The sequence below is a fragment of the Takifugu rubripes genome, chromosome 6, assembly GCF_901000725.2.
Source record: "Takifugu rubripes chromosome 6, fTakRub1.2, whole genome shotgun sequence".
Lineage (NCBI taxonomy): Eukaryota > Metazoa > Chordata > Actinopteri > Tetraodontiformes > Tetraodontidae > Takifugu > Takifugu rubripes.
Window position 1 is genome coordinate 5395417 of NC_042290.1, and position 16142 is coordinate 5411558.

General features: G+C 46.7%; 2 protein-coding genes across 6 annotated transcripts; one reads left to right on the forward strand and one right to left on the reverse strand.

Annotated features, from left to right (window-relative positions):
* The first annotated feature begins 1126 nt into the window (after positions 1-1126).
* On the forward strand, positions 1127-4800 carry s1pr3b (sphingosine-1-phosphate receptor 3b). 2 transcript variants are annotated; one of them, XM_011604560.2, is made up of 2 exons: positions 1127-1372; positions 1667-4800. In XM_011604560.2, the coding sequence occupies exon 2, from the start codon at positions 1710-1712 to the stop codon at positions 2862-2864; it is 1155 nt and encodes a 384-aa protein (XP_011602862.1). In that variant the 5' UTR covers positions 1127-1372; positions 1667-1709; the 3' UTR covers positions 2865-4800. The 2 variants fall into 2 exon arrangements, with proteins under 2 accessions (XP_011602862.1, XP_029694020.1); XM_029838160.1 differs by lacking the exon at positions 1127-1372 and adding an exon at positions 1392-1555.
* Positions 4801-5652: 852 nt separating this feature from the next.
* Positions 5653-15883, reverse strand: shc3 (SHC (Src homology 2 domain containing) transforming protein 3). 4 transcript variants are annotated; one of them, XM_003965205.3, is made up of 15 exons: positions 15781-15883; positions 14168-14342; positions 12675-12835; positions 11826-12549; positions 9954-10024; positions 8918-8981; positions 8066-8185; positions 7939-7992; positions 7803-7854; positions 7606-7735; positions 7249-7402; positions 7076-7169; positions 6804-6995; positions 6180-6487; positions 5653-6082 (listed from the first exon to the last, which is right to left on the reverse strand). In XM_003965205.3, exons 4-15 carry the CDS (start codon positions 12438-12440, stop codon positions 5954-5956), a joined length of 1983 nt encoding a protein of 660 aa, XP_003965254.1. In that variant the 5' UTR covers positions 12441-12549; positions 12675-12835; positions 14168-14342; positions 15781-15883; the 3' UTR covers positions 5653-5953. The 4 variants fall into 4 exon arrangements, with proteins under 4 accessions (XP_003965254.1, XP_029694019.1, XP_029694018.1 ...); XM_029838159.1 differs by lacking the exon at positions 12675-12835; XM_029838158.1 differs by lacking the exon at positions 15781-15883 and adding an exon at positions 15387-15402 and having other exon boundaries at positions 11826-12835.
* Between the last annotated feature and the right edge of the window lie 259 nt (positions 15884-16142).

Consider the following 16142-nt stretch of genomic DNA (forward strand, 5'->3'; position numbering starts at 1 on the left):
GCCGCCTCCTCACCACTATATTATAGGTTTGCTCTGGCTGATGCCTTCATAGTTGACTCAAGAGGTCATGTAAATGGATACGTCGGACCAGCTCCACGGCAAAAAAAAAAAAAGAAGCTTTTTCCGACCAGGATCCCGGCGCTTTCGTCCAGCCGCCGCTACAGAGGCCAGCTCAGGGACTGGTTTCAGGTTTGCTGTGGGTGCGGAGACACCCCCCCCCCCCCCTCCCCCCCCACCACTGCTGCAGTAAGGGTCTGAGAACTGTGATGCTAACAATGCCAGTGGAGCGGCACCAAACCACAGCTGTTGATTCAACCACACGAAATGTTCCACTGGGTTAATAACCACACGGCAGAGATCTGCTGTTTAATGATTGGGGCTGGGACACAGGACGCCGTGTGCTTTCTTTGGGGGGAAAACCCAAGCAGAATATTTAGCATGGCGATGAGAGTTGCCTCGGCAAATCCAGTGCAAACTCTCCGCCACCCGTCTGGTCATTTCTGGACTTGAGTTTGGGGAGAACGGGTTTATTGTTGCAGTCACGTGGTCAGATCTGCGCAGCGTCAAGTCAAACATTACCACATTTATTTCAAGGAGTCATCGTATGGCCTCCTCCTGTCTGCCAGCCCTGCCCATCCTTCCTGGATATGAGGTCACCGAAAGACCAGAACAAAGGACGGGCGGCGCTCATCTTAATCTCACCCCATATTGTGTATTTCTCTTCTTCCCTTCAAACACAACTGAGGAAAGTGGAGACTACAGGCCTAAAAAACAAGACTTTTGATCTGCCTTAAGACCCAAAGGGACCATTTACCATTTGGTTTTATCTGTTTAGGCTCGACAAATACTTTGCATGTTTAAATTTGGTCACTTGGCACCTGCCGAATCAAACTACCGAAGCAAAAAGGTAAACCTGACACGTCTCACTGCACCATTAGAGGATCTGCTTCCAAAGTAACTGCCCTCAAACTCACCATTTTACAGCTGCATCTGGATACTTTAAAGGTTAACTCTGACGAGGGGTGGTCCTGATGGAGGGGTGCGCAGAACACGTCCACACATTGCCACCTACCTCCCCGGCTGGGCGCTCCAGAAGTTAGACCGAGCCCACGGCACGTCCCGGCACGGCCCAGCCCGGCGCAGGAGGGGAGGAGGGGGGAAGGCGCGACTTCCAGCCAGAGCCTTCACAACCCCGGGGTCAGTCGAAGGTGAGGAGCTGCTCTCTTCCACTGGGGGGGAGAGAGAGGCAAAGCGTGCGAATCTGCCCGCAGAGCGATGAGAGCTGCGCCGGCGTGCGCGTCGAGCTGTCAGCCCGGGACGGAGAGCGAGCGCGCCGCGACTGCCAGCCGGTCCTGTCTGAAGTAGCTCAGAGGTAATTCATCTGCTTCCCCCACGTCTCTAACACGGGACAAAAGATGAGAAAGGGCAAAGACTTGTTGGAAACTCCGCAACAATGTTTTTTTTGTTTGTTTAGTTTGTGTTAAAAGCGTATAAAAAAAGCTCTTTGAAAAGATTTCGTCGCTTTTCCCACCCAGGAAAGACATTCTACATCTCTGTAGGTGCAGCTTAATGTTAATAATTTGTGCAAAATGTGGACAAAAGGCTGCTTCTTGGGTATTTTCCTTTTGCTGCTGGTTGATTCATCACCCTGACCTCCGCTCCACAGCAGAAGACGGGGATTTCCTGACACTGAACTCCCTTCTCTTGTGATGATGATCAACCCTCTGATCTACCTGCACTACAACTACACGGGGAAGCTGGATCACCGGCCCACCGTGGGCACAAGCCCCGGGACCAGGGACCCCAAGACCATCGCCTTCCTGGTGGTGTGCAGCTTCATCATCCTGGAGAACCTCACCGTGCTGCTCGCCATATGGAAAAACCACAGGTTCCACAACCGGATGTACTTCTTCATCGGCAACCTGGCGCTGTGCGACCTGCTGGCCAGCGTTGCTTACCTGGTCAACCTGCTCCTGTCGGGGGAGAAGACTCTGCAGCTCTCACCTGTGCTCTGGTTCGTCAGAGAGGGCAGCATGTTCGTGACGCTCGGGGCCTCCATTTTCAGCCTTCTAGCTATCGCCATCGAGAGACACCTGACGATGATCAAGATGAGGCCTTATGACGCCAGCAAGAACTACAGAGTGTTCCTGCTCATCGGCACCTGCTGGTTGGTTGCCGTGTTGCTCGGAGCTTTGCCCATTCTGGGCTGGAACTGCCTGGGCAACCTCCCCGACTGCTCCACCATCCTCCCGCTCTACACCAAGAAATACGTCGCTTTCTGCATCATCGTGTTCATCGTGCTGCTGCTCGCCATGTCCGTGCTCTACGCCCGCATCTACATCCTGGTGAAGTCCAGCAGCCAGAAGGTGAGCAAGCACAGGAACTCTGAGCACGCCATGTCCCTCCTGCGCACCGTCATCATCGTGGTTGGGGTCTTCATCGCCTGCTGGATGCCCATCTTCGTCCTGCTCCTGTTGGATGTGGCGTGCGAGCGTCCCTGCCCCATCCTCTACAAGGCCGACTGGTTCATCGCCGTGGCCGTGCTCAACTCGGCCATGAATCCCATCATCTACACCCTGGCCAGCCGCGAGATGAGACGGGCCTTCCTGGGCCTGGTGTGCGGGGTGTGCTACAGGGGCAGTGGTTCTGGCAACGACAGCGGGAACAAGCAGTTCCAGGAGCCCAGCCGCAGCAGGAGCAAGTCCTGGAGCAGTCAGACCCACCCCAACCAGAGCCAGCAGAGCTCCAGGCCGGCGGAGCTGGACAGGGAGCAGGAGACAGGACACGGGGAGATCTCCGTGGTAGCCGGGGGTGCTGCTCAGGCCTCCCAGAGGGAAGGAGAAGGTGGAAACGGAGGGAGATGAGCTGCAGACGGAAAGAGAGGGTGGTGATGGCGTGAGCCGGTGGGACCGATGGATGGACCACAGGTCGAAGCTGCAGGGCAGTGTGTTTTCCTTTTTTTGTCTGGTATTGATACATGTACACCCTCAGCCATTGGAACCCGTTCCCAATAGTCCCATTTAGATGTACTGTATATATATAATAGCAGTGCACTGTTAGTTTAGTAGTTGCACTTGTACTCATCGTTTAGGACTCTAAGGCAGTATTTTAGTCTCATAGGTCAATTGCATGGCGGCTTGATTGTGTCTCTCACTGTAAGTCGTGTTGGACAAAAGTGTCGACTAAGTAACTGAAATGTACATGTAATGTATGAGGCCAGTATTCAAAAATGATGCCTTCAACTAAATACCATCATGTCAGTTTAATGAAGAAGCTCTTTGGTATGTTGGAGGTGCAACGCGTGTGTGAGTAGAACCCTCACTTATACTGGGATAACGGTTGCCTGTGTAAACAGCTCAGAATTTGAAGTTAACTGGCAATGAAATGAAGTGCAATTATATAGAAATATAATTAAGAATGATTGTAAACAACTATATTAAACTTGGAAAATTATTTATTCTTTACTATCCTGATACTTTGTACTTAAGGCAATGTACTGCATATGGAAATGTAATGCTGATGAGTGAAGGCAGCGTCTAAAGCCTCAGATAAGTGGTGCTAGAGCGCCACCTGCTGGTCTACAACGGTAGCGGCCTTCTAATGTATTCTCTTCCGCTACCACTAGAGGGCGAAGTTCGACATGATTTCCATTCCAGAAAAAAGACGTTAAACTATGTATATTCAAGTCTCCAAACATAAAACCACGCATGCTTTTATGGGTCGTCCCAAAAGTTTACTGCATTGTCACAAGAATGTTTTATTTTATGCTGCATCTACGTTTAGAATGTTTGCAATAAACACGCCTTTTTTTCTTTCTAATTTGGAATCGTTGCACATCACGTGACACGGCGTGACATGGTGGTGCCCACCGGGAAGCAGACGCATTGATGAAAATTCTACACATTCACGGTTTTATTGCCAACAGTCATACAGAATAATGATAAACCCATACAACTAAAAGATTAAATCTGTAAACATCATTTGGACTTTTTTTTTTTGATGATTATTTCCGTTTTTCACTACATCTGTTCCAAAATAGTGGGTTTCGTTGTGACTTCCCCTGACAAAGATTAATATTCAGAGTCTGGAAACATTTAGAATATAGAATTTAAAAAAAAGGGGAAGGGAGGGACAGAAAGAGCTATAGAGAGAAAACAGTAGTCTTAAGCAGCAACACAGCAGGGCAAGACACAAACTATAGTGCAGACATGCCCCATCGATGATCAGCTATTGCACTTAGAGAGAAAGAAAAACTACATTTGTACAAATAAAAGGCACATTTTCATCAACAGAAATAGGGACGAGGGGGAGTTTGGCTCTGGATTTTGTTTGAACCTTGCAGATAATTCCATCTGTTATCGGAATGTCTGCAAAGCTGATTCTGAATCTGCTCTGGAATAACCGGGGGTCTTCAAAGAATCATTTGGGGGACAGTCGCGGTTTACTGCATTCCTCCTCCTCGGTTTGATCCTACTACCAAAAGAACACAACGAAGTGAAGCTAAATCAATAAAGGCTGTCTGAATCCGTGTGATACTCGAATATTCTCGCCTCCCAGAATCGACCAATGTCTCATCGGGCTCGACCAAAACAACCCCAGACGTTTTGAAATTAAGCGCCCGTTGCTGAAAACATGTGCTGAGATGCACGTCCTGTTCATGTTCACGCCCTCTTGCAGCAAAATACAGGCACAATATTTTACATTGCATCTGTCTCGTCTAAGTCATTGAACTCATGCTGATTTTGGTTCAACTGCATATGAAAAACAATGCCCCATTCATTTGGTTTCCATCAGAGAACTGACAACAGGGAGAATGAGAGCACTTTTCTCTGTCTTGAAGGAAAATAAATAAGTTTCAGGCTTCCACCAAAACCCCAAATAACATCTGCGTGCTGCAAAATGCAAATTCACTGCGACTCCGTCAGGCAACATCTGTAGACACCGACCCAGATTTGGGATTCCCACCTTAAACTGTGGTTCTTGAAGCAGCACACAAACTCTAAGTGAGAAACCAGCAGTGGTTTATGTGAGCAAAACTAGATTTCCAGGCTGAGACGATATCAAAGACGAATGTTTGTGCTATGAACTTATAACATTCCTAGAAAACAAAAACCAAACCCAAACGTGTGAGAAACACTGGTTGCATAAGGCCCAAACTGAATCCATGGAAACACACCGAACCCAAGTCAGAACCAATCAGCGGTGTGAGAAGCATAAATATTTTACAGTGTCAGCATACACAAGCACCTCTGAGATAAAGGGGCATCGAGGTCTACGAACAATGTCCACGAGAACAGTTGGTTTAAGTCATGCGACCGCAGTGACGCCATAAACTCCATAAAAAGTTTCTCTTTAAAGCCATTGACAGCACGATGAAGGATTCTGTTGGCACGCCAACGCGTTTGTGAGCACTGCAAAGCAAAACACATTCAGATCTAATAATCCAGAAGAGATTTTTTTTGTCTTTGCGACGTTCTCGCTGCGGAGGGAGAAGAGGGGACGTTTTTCCTCGAGGACAGTCGTTCCCTATAAACAGCTCAGCTTTTTCGTCGCTCTGCCTCTGTGACAACACGTCCGTAGAAATGTGGTTGTGCTTGAACAGACAAAACTAAAATTTTGTTGTTTTTTTTTCTTTTATTATCCTAAAATATCTCTCATTAACGCCTCTTTGAGGTTTGATTTGCTTCATCTAAACTACAAGAACGGCGGTCGTTTCTAAATCTTTTTAAAACACCAAATTAAGAGCTCTTGTCCAAATGCACCTAAGTCTTCTCAAAAATATAGCATTTTCAGTCGTCACAACAAAATAATAACAGTTCTATAAAGATTGTTTTATTCTTCAACAAATCTGGCGCCTCCCTGGTGGATCTCCTCTCCGTGTTTCATCTTCAAGTTTCAGGATGGTCCAAGAGACAGTTCGGAGCTTCCTCTTTCCCATCAGCCATTGCGGGCATCACTGTTTCCTTCCGACAGGCTGCAGGAGAAACAGTTCACTTCCAGCGGACAGAATTGGAAGATTGTTGTCACGGTGATGGCCGATAAGATGCAGTATGCTGTCGAACACGTGATCTTTCGTCCGGACCTTTGAGGAGAGAAAAAGTGTTCAGCTTTGGTCTGTTCCAGTCCACCGACCCCCCCCCCCCCCCCCCCCCCCCCCCATGTCCCTCCACCCATCTTACCGTGCCTTCAGGGTCCACCAGCAGCAGGTGTTTGGCCAGGCCGTTGTGCATGCCTGTCAGTACGTACGACCCGGGGTTGGTGGTGCTCTTACGGACCAGGAAGTCCCCGTCGTCTTGCAGCAGTTTCTCCGCTTCGCGGCGGCTCATGATGCCATGGTACCACGTCTGGCCCTCCAGCTCCTCCTGCGCCCGGAAGGCCAGGGAACGCACCAGAAGCGGGCTGGCATTGTCCACAGACGCTGCCTTGTGAAGACCTGCTGCCTGGGAATGTTCTGGTCCCTCGGATTGAATGGCATCCTCAAAGGGCTCTGGTGTGAGTAACACAGCGTAGCTGAAGCCCAGACGCTTTTTAAACTAGTTTGAGTAGTAATAGTTTGAACACCTGAACTGCCCGTTCTGCCCCCCATCTCTGTCTGGAGCCTTACGTTTATATACCTCTAAAGTAGACCATAATAGAGGAGCGGCCGTCACCCCAGTCCAACAAGGACTGTAATTCATCATCATCCCTGTCCTACTACTGTCATAGCATCGACGTGGTGCACTTCATTACGTATTTGAGTGAGAGAGAAACCAAAGATTGCGTAATTTGATCAGAATATCATTGTCTATACATGCAACACGTACTCATGTCAAACAGGTCCTTCTGTGGGCTCTCTTTGGCTGGTGCTGATGCCAGGCCTTTGGTCACATTCTCCCCCTCGGCCTGGAGGGCTGCAAGAACCTGGGCGTCGATCTGCTGAGTGTTCACGTAGGCCGGCATCTCCGCTCTTTGTGCCTGACCTTTACTTTCGGGCAGGCTGATTATATCAAATGATCCTACAGGAGACAATGAGAGAAACAACTATATACTGTGCTGTTTTGATGCAATTTTGTGTTGGTTAAAATGATTTTCTTACCCTGTTGTATGAATATGGGCTTTCTGTCATCTCCCCAGTTTTCACCACAGTGCCTCCCTTGGTAATATGTCTGATCTATAGATCCTGGGCCCATCTAATCACACACAAACCCACGGTTATCAATGAAATACGGAAAAGGACTAAGAAACTTGCCTCGGTGTTAAAAGTACTACCTGGCATCCATCTTGTGCAGCATTCTGATTGGTCAGTCTTGTGTCGACGATGCCTCCAGGAGGTGGCATCTTGCCGGGGATGTTGTTGTAGTAAGGATGTTCGGTGGACTCCTCCTCTTCCTCCGTCCACGTTAACTCCTCCATGTTTAATACCCTGAAGGAGGAATATCAAAGGCAGTCAATGAAAGCACGATAAGGTCAATTTAAATCTCATACAGCAGAGGAAAAAAAGCTAATTGGAATGTTTGTTTCGCATTAAAAGCGCAGTGGTTCTAACAGCCCCTAGAGGGAGACAGAGCGCCAATCAGGTTGCTTCAATGGACTTTTGGTCCATGCACATGGACATGAGCACCAAACCTGTCATGTGGGGAGGAGATCTTGCTCGAGGGACACTGCAGGTACTGCTGGAAGCGTAGGTCAAAGGCCTGGCCGATGGTGCCGATTACATCCTGAGCCAGGCCATCAGAGCACTCCAGGATGTGACAGGCTGAGGACCAGAACACGCTTTAATGAGGATGCTGCATCGAAAACACAGAACCTACTGAGGAACCCACCTCTTCTGTTGACGGGGTCCTTTGCTACGTAGGCAACGTAATCTGTCGTGTCCTAAAAAAAAGACCCAAACTATAAATAACTGGCAGGGTAATGTGCAATTCTTTGATAAAAGGGGGGGATTTGGGAGCCACTCACAGGATCTCCGCCTGATGCAAAGGAGATGGACTGCATGTGATGGTTGGCTATGATCTGTCAGGAAAAAAATGGACGAAACTTAACTTTTTAAGAAATTGCAAACACAAATTACACAGATGCTGCTCACCTGTTTGCCGTCAGGGGTCATCAGATTGAGGCTACTGGTGGAGATGTTCAGGTTGATGGACATTCCGGCAAACTGCAGGTTGCTCTTCCCCAGGATGCTGGACAGAGTTTTGGACGGTGGCTGAAAGGACCAGAGGTTCACATATCACCCAAGCCTTTCTTTACAAATGCTGTGAAGCATTAGGCACTCCAGACATTGTTGCTTGGAGTTTTAATGAAGCGAGGGTGGAAAAGGTGGGATAAAATTAGCCGGGCCCCTTCAGACGTCTCAGTCTGAAGCTGATGTCACGTTTGTCAGAGGGAAAAACAACATTATCGTAGAGCTTAGGCACGCTCTGACAGAGACGCTAGCTTGTGCCGCGTTTGCATTACGTCCTCTTCGGTGACATTTCAACAAGCTCTAAAGAGCAGAGTAATTCTTCATTTCACACCCAGCCTTCACACACACGGGCTCCTCGCACGCACGCGGAACACACACGTCAGCGCACAAACACACACTAGTTTAGGCTCCCGATCACTGCGCGCTACATGAGTCACTGAGCAGTGTGCTCGGTGTGCAACACATCGTGGGCTGGAGCTACACCCACACATGCGCAGGCCTGTACCTCTTCATCACTCTTCATGCTCCTCAGCCTCTCTTTTCTAAGTACAATCGCTCTGTTCCTCCGCTCCCTGTTTTCCCTCTCTTTTTAAACAATAAAAGGCTGAGGAAAGTGCACGTTGCAGAGGGCGTGCTATAAATAGAGCACGCAGGGGTAACTGAATATCTAATGAAGTTTCCTCTCGTTCACCCCCACTGTAACTTTCAGCAACACTGGTTTTCTCTCCCTGCTCATGGCTCCGTCTCATGTACCTTTCTCTTCCGCAGAGCTCCTTTGGTCCCTGGAACGGCCTCACACACCAGGCTGATTGCTTCCCTGGAGGGAGGAAGACATGGGGATGAGGGCGAGATGGTCAACACAAACAAGCCCAGAAGCACAGTTCTTTTTGCAGTCACTATTTAGTTCACTGAAATCACAGGACACACGTTTGGACCAGAATCTAAACGCAAAACAAACTGGTCGACAGGGGGCGCTAGCCACTTGTTCGTCACTGGCTGTAATGATGTAATTGGGGGTAATGCAATCAGATTACCAGAATAAGCAGAATCAGGACCGCCTGCACATATAAATGTGTGTGTTATTGTGTTCTAATCATCCTCTCATTGATCAGTAATCATACTTTTATGTCATGGTACAATTTCAGATGACCATTAATAAGCTGGATGACTGAGCAGAATGCTTCTTTTAGCATATTTAGAGCACGTAAAACTAAAAAGAAACGCACAAAAAATATTCATGAAAGAAAAAAAAGTCAAATTAATTCCTATTTACATTCAACAGTTGCATTAAAAGAAATATTTTTTGACCAAAGTCGATGCACTTCCTCATGTCATGAATTATGGAATGTGTTGTCAATTGAGAGGTCTATTAATAGCAACAATGAGTCCAAGGTCGAGGGAGAGAGAGAGAGAGAGAGAAAGAACCCCACTGACCTTGCAAGCTAATGTTAGCCTGGACTTCAGGAAGTCAAGCATAAAAGTGGACATGACACAACCTAATTCACTGCTGGCCTTTGCCTCGCTGCACACCGGTCAACAATTTCAAAGATGCCCCTGATGGAGCCACTCAACATTCTCTACGCTACTAAATTTATTGCCAACATGTTTTAACAGAAATCCTTACAGATATGACTATTTAATCTGCAAGAGCACAGATGATTCAATCACTGATTTTACTTAAATTCCTGCACTAAAACAAAACCACTGGAACATTTTCAGCCTGATGACGTAAAGAAAAGAAAACAGTCTTATGCTGAAGGGTGACCACCAGCCCAGTCCCTTGACATACCTTGTAATTTGTGATCTTGTGGTGAAATCGAGCGACCTCATCGATCGAAGGACTTCGATGCAGCCCAGATACTGGAAACCAAAAGAAAAGATTCATATTTCATATTCGATGTGATGTTGACCATCACGTTCACATTTATATGAGTAAGACGGTGATTTCATTCACTGGAGCACAGATGAACAATTCCAAGCAACTCTCATGTGAACACATCCCTCCATCTGTGCACAAAGACGTTCATTAGCATGAACTTCGGTGCGATTGTTGCCAGGATTAACATACGTTGACCTTTCCAATCAGCACAATATCTCCATTCTTCTATAAGACTTCAGAAGCACCGCGATGAGGAAAATCAGAGTGATGTTCGTCCACAATGACCTCTGTGATGTCACACTGCACTAATTCAGCCAGTTGTTTCAAACAAACGCACATATTTTCTCCCCAAAAATCTACTTTCAGGGCTTACGTCGGTGACGATATGTTTTGCCGTCATAAAACATTAAACACCACAAACACATTAAGGTCTGAACAGGAGTTTCCTCAGCGTGGCACGTTAAGATTTCAATTATGCTCTCTGGAAAGACCCAAAAAACCGCCAGAGCGCTGTGAATGTGTGTTCACTTTGCTGCTTTTGTCATCCCCAACCACCTTCTCACATTACACCTCTTCCGATGAATACTGCCGACCAGGAACATCTTGTGCCGACGGGCTCCCGTCCTTATTTGAATCCCATTCGTGTGTGAACAAAACATCCAATCAAAACATTTCTATTTCCAGGTTATTCCAATTATAAACCCGTATTACGACGTCCCAGCTTGAATCTATTTTAATCTATTTCTGTATTTTCGAAAGGCGGAAGTTGAGATGTGCATCAAAAATACACCGCCGAGGGCTCATTTTTGCAGCGTTTAGGAGCAGTTTGCTGTTTGCGAAACCACACGGGCGCCATGTGCACATAGTTTGGCCGTCCGCGTCCCTTTAGGGTAATGATGCATGACGCGCGAGGAGTGACCGCATGACGCTAATTAAAAGTGCTGTGAACATAACACCACGCTGAACTCAATACACGCAGGACCCGACCGTTGCCTTTCTGAATGCTTCCTGCAGCCGTGTTGGGACAAATAGGAATTCTGTACTTAATACAGTTAATGGGATGTCACGTTGGTCACAATAGACTGTCTGTTTTGCTCAACTGGAGTCATATGATTGTGATCAGACTGTAACTTTACTGAGGATGTAATGGATTTTACTGAGAAAGAACCCTCGGGAATGTTCGATGTGCCGCGTAAATAAACTGAATAGGGCCACATCGAGGATGCAGCTGTTTACTTTTATTATTTATACCTGCGAGAGGCAGGGCTCAGCTTGGTTGCACCTCATGCTAGTGACTCATAGCCGGCACGATGACATTCACAACCGTTGTGTGATGTATGAACGGCTCGAGGTGTGATGGGACCAATGTGTGCTGCCTGTCTGTTCTTCCTATTCCACCATTTCACTATCTGTGAGCTACAGCAGCTGCACTGATCGCAGGGATACACAATGTACAGAAATAACACATCACCATGGTTACAAAAGCATAATGCCGCAGCTCCACGTACACAGAAACGGCACATAAATTTAAACCTTCGCAACACAACGCAGCTAATCATTGTTTTTGTTTTCCCGGTGATTGCCTTCAATTCCTGAATTATTCAATCCGGATTTTCTGGTCTCCTTTCGCTGTAGCCAACCTACATACACCCACTCAAGGGCATGTTGTGATGTGCCACCGAAGCTACATCATCTCTCCTTCTACCCTCGCTAAAGCTTGAGTCATTGAAGGAAAAACAAGAATAGGGGGAAAAAGGCAGACAAAAAAAAAAAGACACCAACCTTCACAATGTATGTCACACCTGGACCAGAGATCTTGTCACTTGAATGCACCCATCCTCTGGAGGGTTTGCTCATGAGCGCTCCACCTCCGCCCGGATTCCACTCCACTCTGCCGAGCTGGAGTTCATCCAGTCGGCTTTTCTTGCTCATGCCGACGGCCGGCTCCAGCTGTGAGCAGGGGACTGAATGGGAGCCGCACGCAGAGCCCCCCGAACTGGAGGCTGCTGCTGTCGCCGCTGCGCCAGGACTCGGGCTGCCGGAGCCGCCTGAGCCCGATCCCCCACCCACCTGCAGCTTAGACACAGCCAGGTCCTTGACGGCCGAGGGAAGACCCTTGATTCCTAACAAGCTGCCCGAGTTGCTGAATTTCAGGCCGGACACCTTGTTGATGAGGGTGCAGAGGGTCGTGCCTCCATCTTCCAGGTGATCGGAGCCGAGGCAAGCGGGGGTGCTGGAAGCAGTCGCGGTCGAGAAGGACTGGACCTCAGTAGGGGGTGTGTAAGATGTCTCAGGGCTGGCCGAGACCTTGGGGTTCATGGGCAAGCCGTGGAGAAGCTCATCGACAGATGTTACTGACTCATTCCTGAAGCGGTTGTATTTGGTACGGTGAAGCATACCCTTCCCTCTCTTGCTCTTTCCCCTCTCTCCAGTGACTGACACACGCAGCCTGCTCCTCTCACAAGTGTGCAGGGAGACGTGGCTGAGCCGTGCTGATTACCCTCTCCTGTAACATAGCAGCAGCAGTACAGGAAGCAAACGCCTATTAGCAATCACAGGCCACCTGAGTGTAATTTCCTCTGCTGAGGTTTGAGCTTTGGTGGTGTTGGGCTGCTGTCACCAAAGTCTAACCTGCCGACAGCGAAATCCACAGAATCCAGAAACACAGAGACAGTCCATGGAAACGCAGCTCTGAGGCTGAGGAAGAAGAGGATGGCTACCAGCGTTGTGGAGCAGCTTGTTTGATTTCCAGCGGTGATGGTGATGCTGCTGCTGCTGCTGCCGATCTTCAGCTTTAAAAAAAAAAAATTTAAAAAAAATTCCAAAAAGTACAAAGACAGACAAAGGGTTGCGTTGAAGATGATCACAGACGCTGCAAGGGAAAATTGTACACTCTCAACTGACTGCTGCTGCCTCCCGGCTCTGAGCTAAAGCATGACTCACTGAAATGAGAAAACCTTCTCAACAAAAGGCTTGCTGAACACTGCGAATCACTTCCTGTCGGAGGGGAGAGGGAAAAAAAAAACAACTCCCACTCACGGCACACTAGAAGCAATAATTTTTTTAATTCCCCAGACTAATATTCAGCCAATGTAATTCAACTTATTTGATTTTATGAGAAAAGTAAATGGAAGGCGGAGGGAAGCTTATTTAACCAAACAGCACAATTACAATAAATAGCTCCATGTCAAAATAAACGATTTCTTAAAAACCGCACAACACATACGTCTCAGGAAAATGATGGCACATGAAGCGATAACATCTCTTTTCGACAGAGACGCTGGACATACAGCTCTACGAAGCACTCGAGGCAATGCTACAGAAAAACTGTAGCATGGCTGCAAATATGCAACGTTATTCAAATACTCTCAGTGTCCGTTTTGACATTGCTCGTCCGCCTCTAACGCACAGCGCACACTCGATTCCCCTGCACAAAATATTTATACTCGGCCATCTTGAAGGCAAAGATAATTAAGGCATCCAATTATGACGTGGTTTGAGAACATTTGTCTAATTTAATTCGCCGCCAGCATCGTCGAGAAATAAAACATTCAGTGCGCGTCAAATCTCACAGCGGCTCCAAAACAGTGTGATCCAGCTTGAACTGTGTGAATAATACTGGAACAGAATTGTGAATGAGATGTTTTTCAGGCGGATAAGTCAATGAAACAACAAGAAGGATCACGAAAAAAAAAAAAGAAAGAAAAAAGAAGCCTACAGGTCTCCTGAAAATCAGCAGCGATGCAGCATCTTTGTCTCCCTGGTAGCGGAAAGCACTCAGGCAGACACCATTCATATAAAATGTCCTCAGGAGCATCGAGCAACGGAGAAAGACTGACACTCATTCATAAGCAGCTTCCGCTCTCGCTCTGCCGCTGCAGATTTCGCACTGCAGTCCCTCCCAACATCTCTCTTCCCTGCCTGGCGAATATATAAAAAAAAACAGGCAGCATGTCTGCCTTTACTGAAAAAAAAAAAAAGGAAAAAGGGGAAACAATTAAAGCCTCACGGCAGAGAAAAACGGGAGGCACCAGAGCACAAAAGCAGGCAGCAGCAACAACCCCCCCTAAAAAAATCATGCAATATTCAGCCTTTTATGTGAATGAAATAGCAGGATGGCATACCAATGTTTCTGTGAATGGATGCAAGGCCTTTCTGTCTCTGCAAGGCAATCCCTTGGGATGGCATGGTCTCATCCAATGAGGAGCCGGCGGGATGACTCATTCAGGGAGGCTTGCAGAATAGTGGAAGAGACCATTCCAGACGCAGGTGTGCGTCCCCGTTTCTCCTCACCGAGCTCTGAAAAACAACAACAATAACACCGGCGTCATCGTATGGGAAGTGCTGAGTACATGTGTGCGATGTTCTGTTGGCAATATGATAAAATAATCCCAAAACATCCGGGTATTTCTTTCGAGCAGTGACCACGACGCCCCTCTGGCGTATTGCCGGCTGCCGTTATCAGCGTTTCCCCTGCACTGATGTGAACAGTTACCGCCTACACATTCAATTACTAATTTACTGTTTATATGTGAGGGCAGACGATACAATTACTTCAGGATGATCTGGATTTAGGTTGATGGCAACATAAATAGGTCCATATTTAAAAATGCCAGGTCCACTTTAAAAATGCTCACTTGTTAATCAATCATCGTGCCAAGGCCTTAAAAAAAACAAAACTATTTATCACCAGATTTATACCCATCTCACATCTACTATTTGTCATATTATTTAGTGTTTCAATGCCTTTCACCAGAAAGAGAACTGTCAACAAGGTCTAGAAGCTTCATCAAGTCAAAATTAAAGTGACCTTTTTATCAGAATGATATGATTTTATGTGGAAATGATGAAGTAAAACATGAATATTAGAGTCATATTATGAGACAGGTAAAGGTAAACCATATTACCTACCTGCACAGGTAGAAAGAGGATTCAAGGTATACAACACTATTTAAATGAAATGGATGTTGTTGCCCTGGAGTACGACTCTGATCGCCTTGTTATTATTGCCTGCGGTTACACAAGTGTCGTATCATTTCAACGTTCATTGAAAATGAAATAAATAGCAAAAGGCATCAGGGTTGATAACCTACTCGAAGTGATGCAAGAATTTGCTGTATTATAACAGGAAATTCAAGGCCCACAGCCATGAGAACTCATTTTCATAACTGTGTCTGGGGGATCATTCCAGCTCTCTATGAATGGTTCATCAAGAGGCAGAAGCAGCGGATGTTCAGCCAAAAAACACACGCACCAAAGTGCGTCTGGATAACACCGAGCAGCTGGCTCCAGACCAACTCTACATTCTGCCATTGTTGCTGTCCTGTGATCCATAAAACCCACCCAAACACTGTTCCTGCGATGGCAGAAGCGCTCCCCGAGGGCAGGGTCCTGCTGGGGGGATGGGGGGGTCCAATAGGCCATAAAGCTACAGGTTGGTGTGTAAAGTTGCATCTACACAATTTATAGATAGGTCATTTATGTTTATGGTTAGGTTATATAAGTATATTCCAGGATGGCAACAACAATTCGGTGTTAAGAATTTCTAAAAGTAAAAAGAAAACATGTTCTTTTGTTCCTGGCAGTAAAATGCATGTTAGCAACAGGCTAATATACTATGTAATATAACTTGGGAAGTTGGCTGACTAGGCTGGCTCCTGTTGTCCTTTACTCTTATGTCGTATTTGCTTTTAACCAAAGTGAACTTAATCATTTAAAAAAAAAACATAAATCTTACCTGCGTCTGTATTAAAATGACGAGCTGTGTCAATGTTGAACAAACTTGGGGAGTCGATGTAGTTCCACAGCTGGGCCACAAGGTGGCGCCAACGGTCTTTTCTGTCATTAAACAACGCAGTCACGAAGGCAATTTATTTTTATTTTACTGCGTCACATGGGGCTTCGTGAAAATGTGTTTAAGCATTCAGGGACTTAAATGGATGTTAATTGAAATGTTACACGAGTGGTCCACTCTAATTTTATTTATTCTGTGCCAAAAAGAAATTCTCTTTTTAATAAAGATTTCATGTTGTGAGCAGAGTAGGTGGTGATTCTACGCTACATCCCACGATAATCAAGGAGTCCGGATATTTGTCTTAA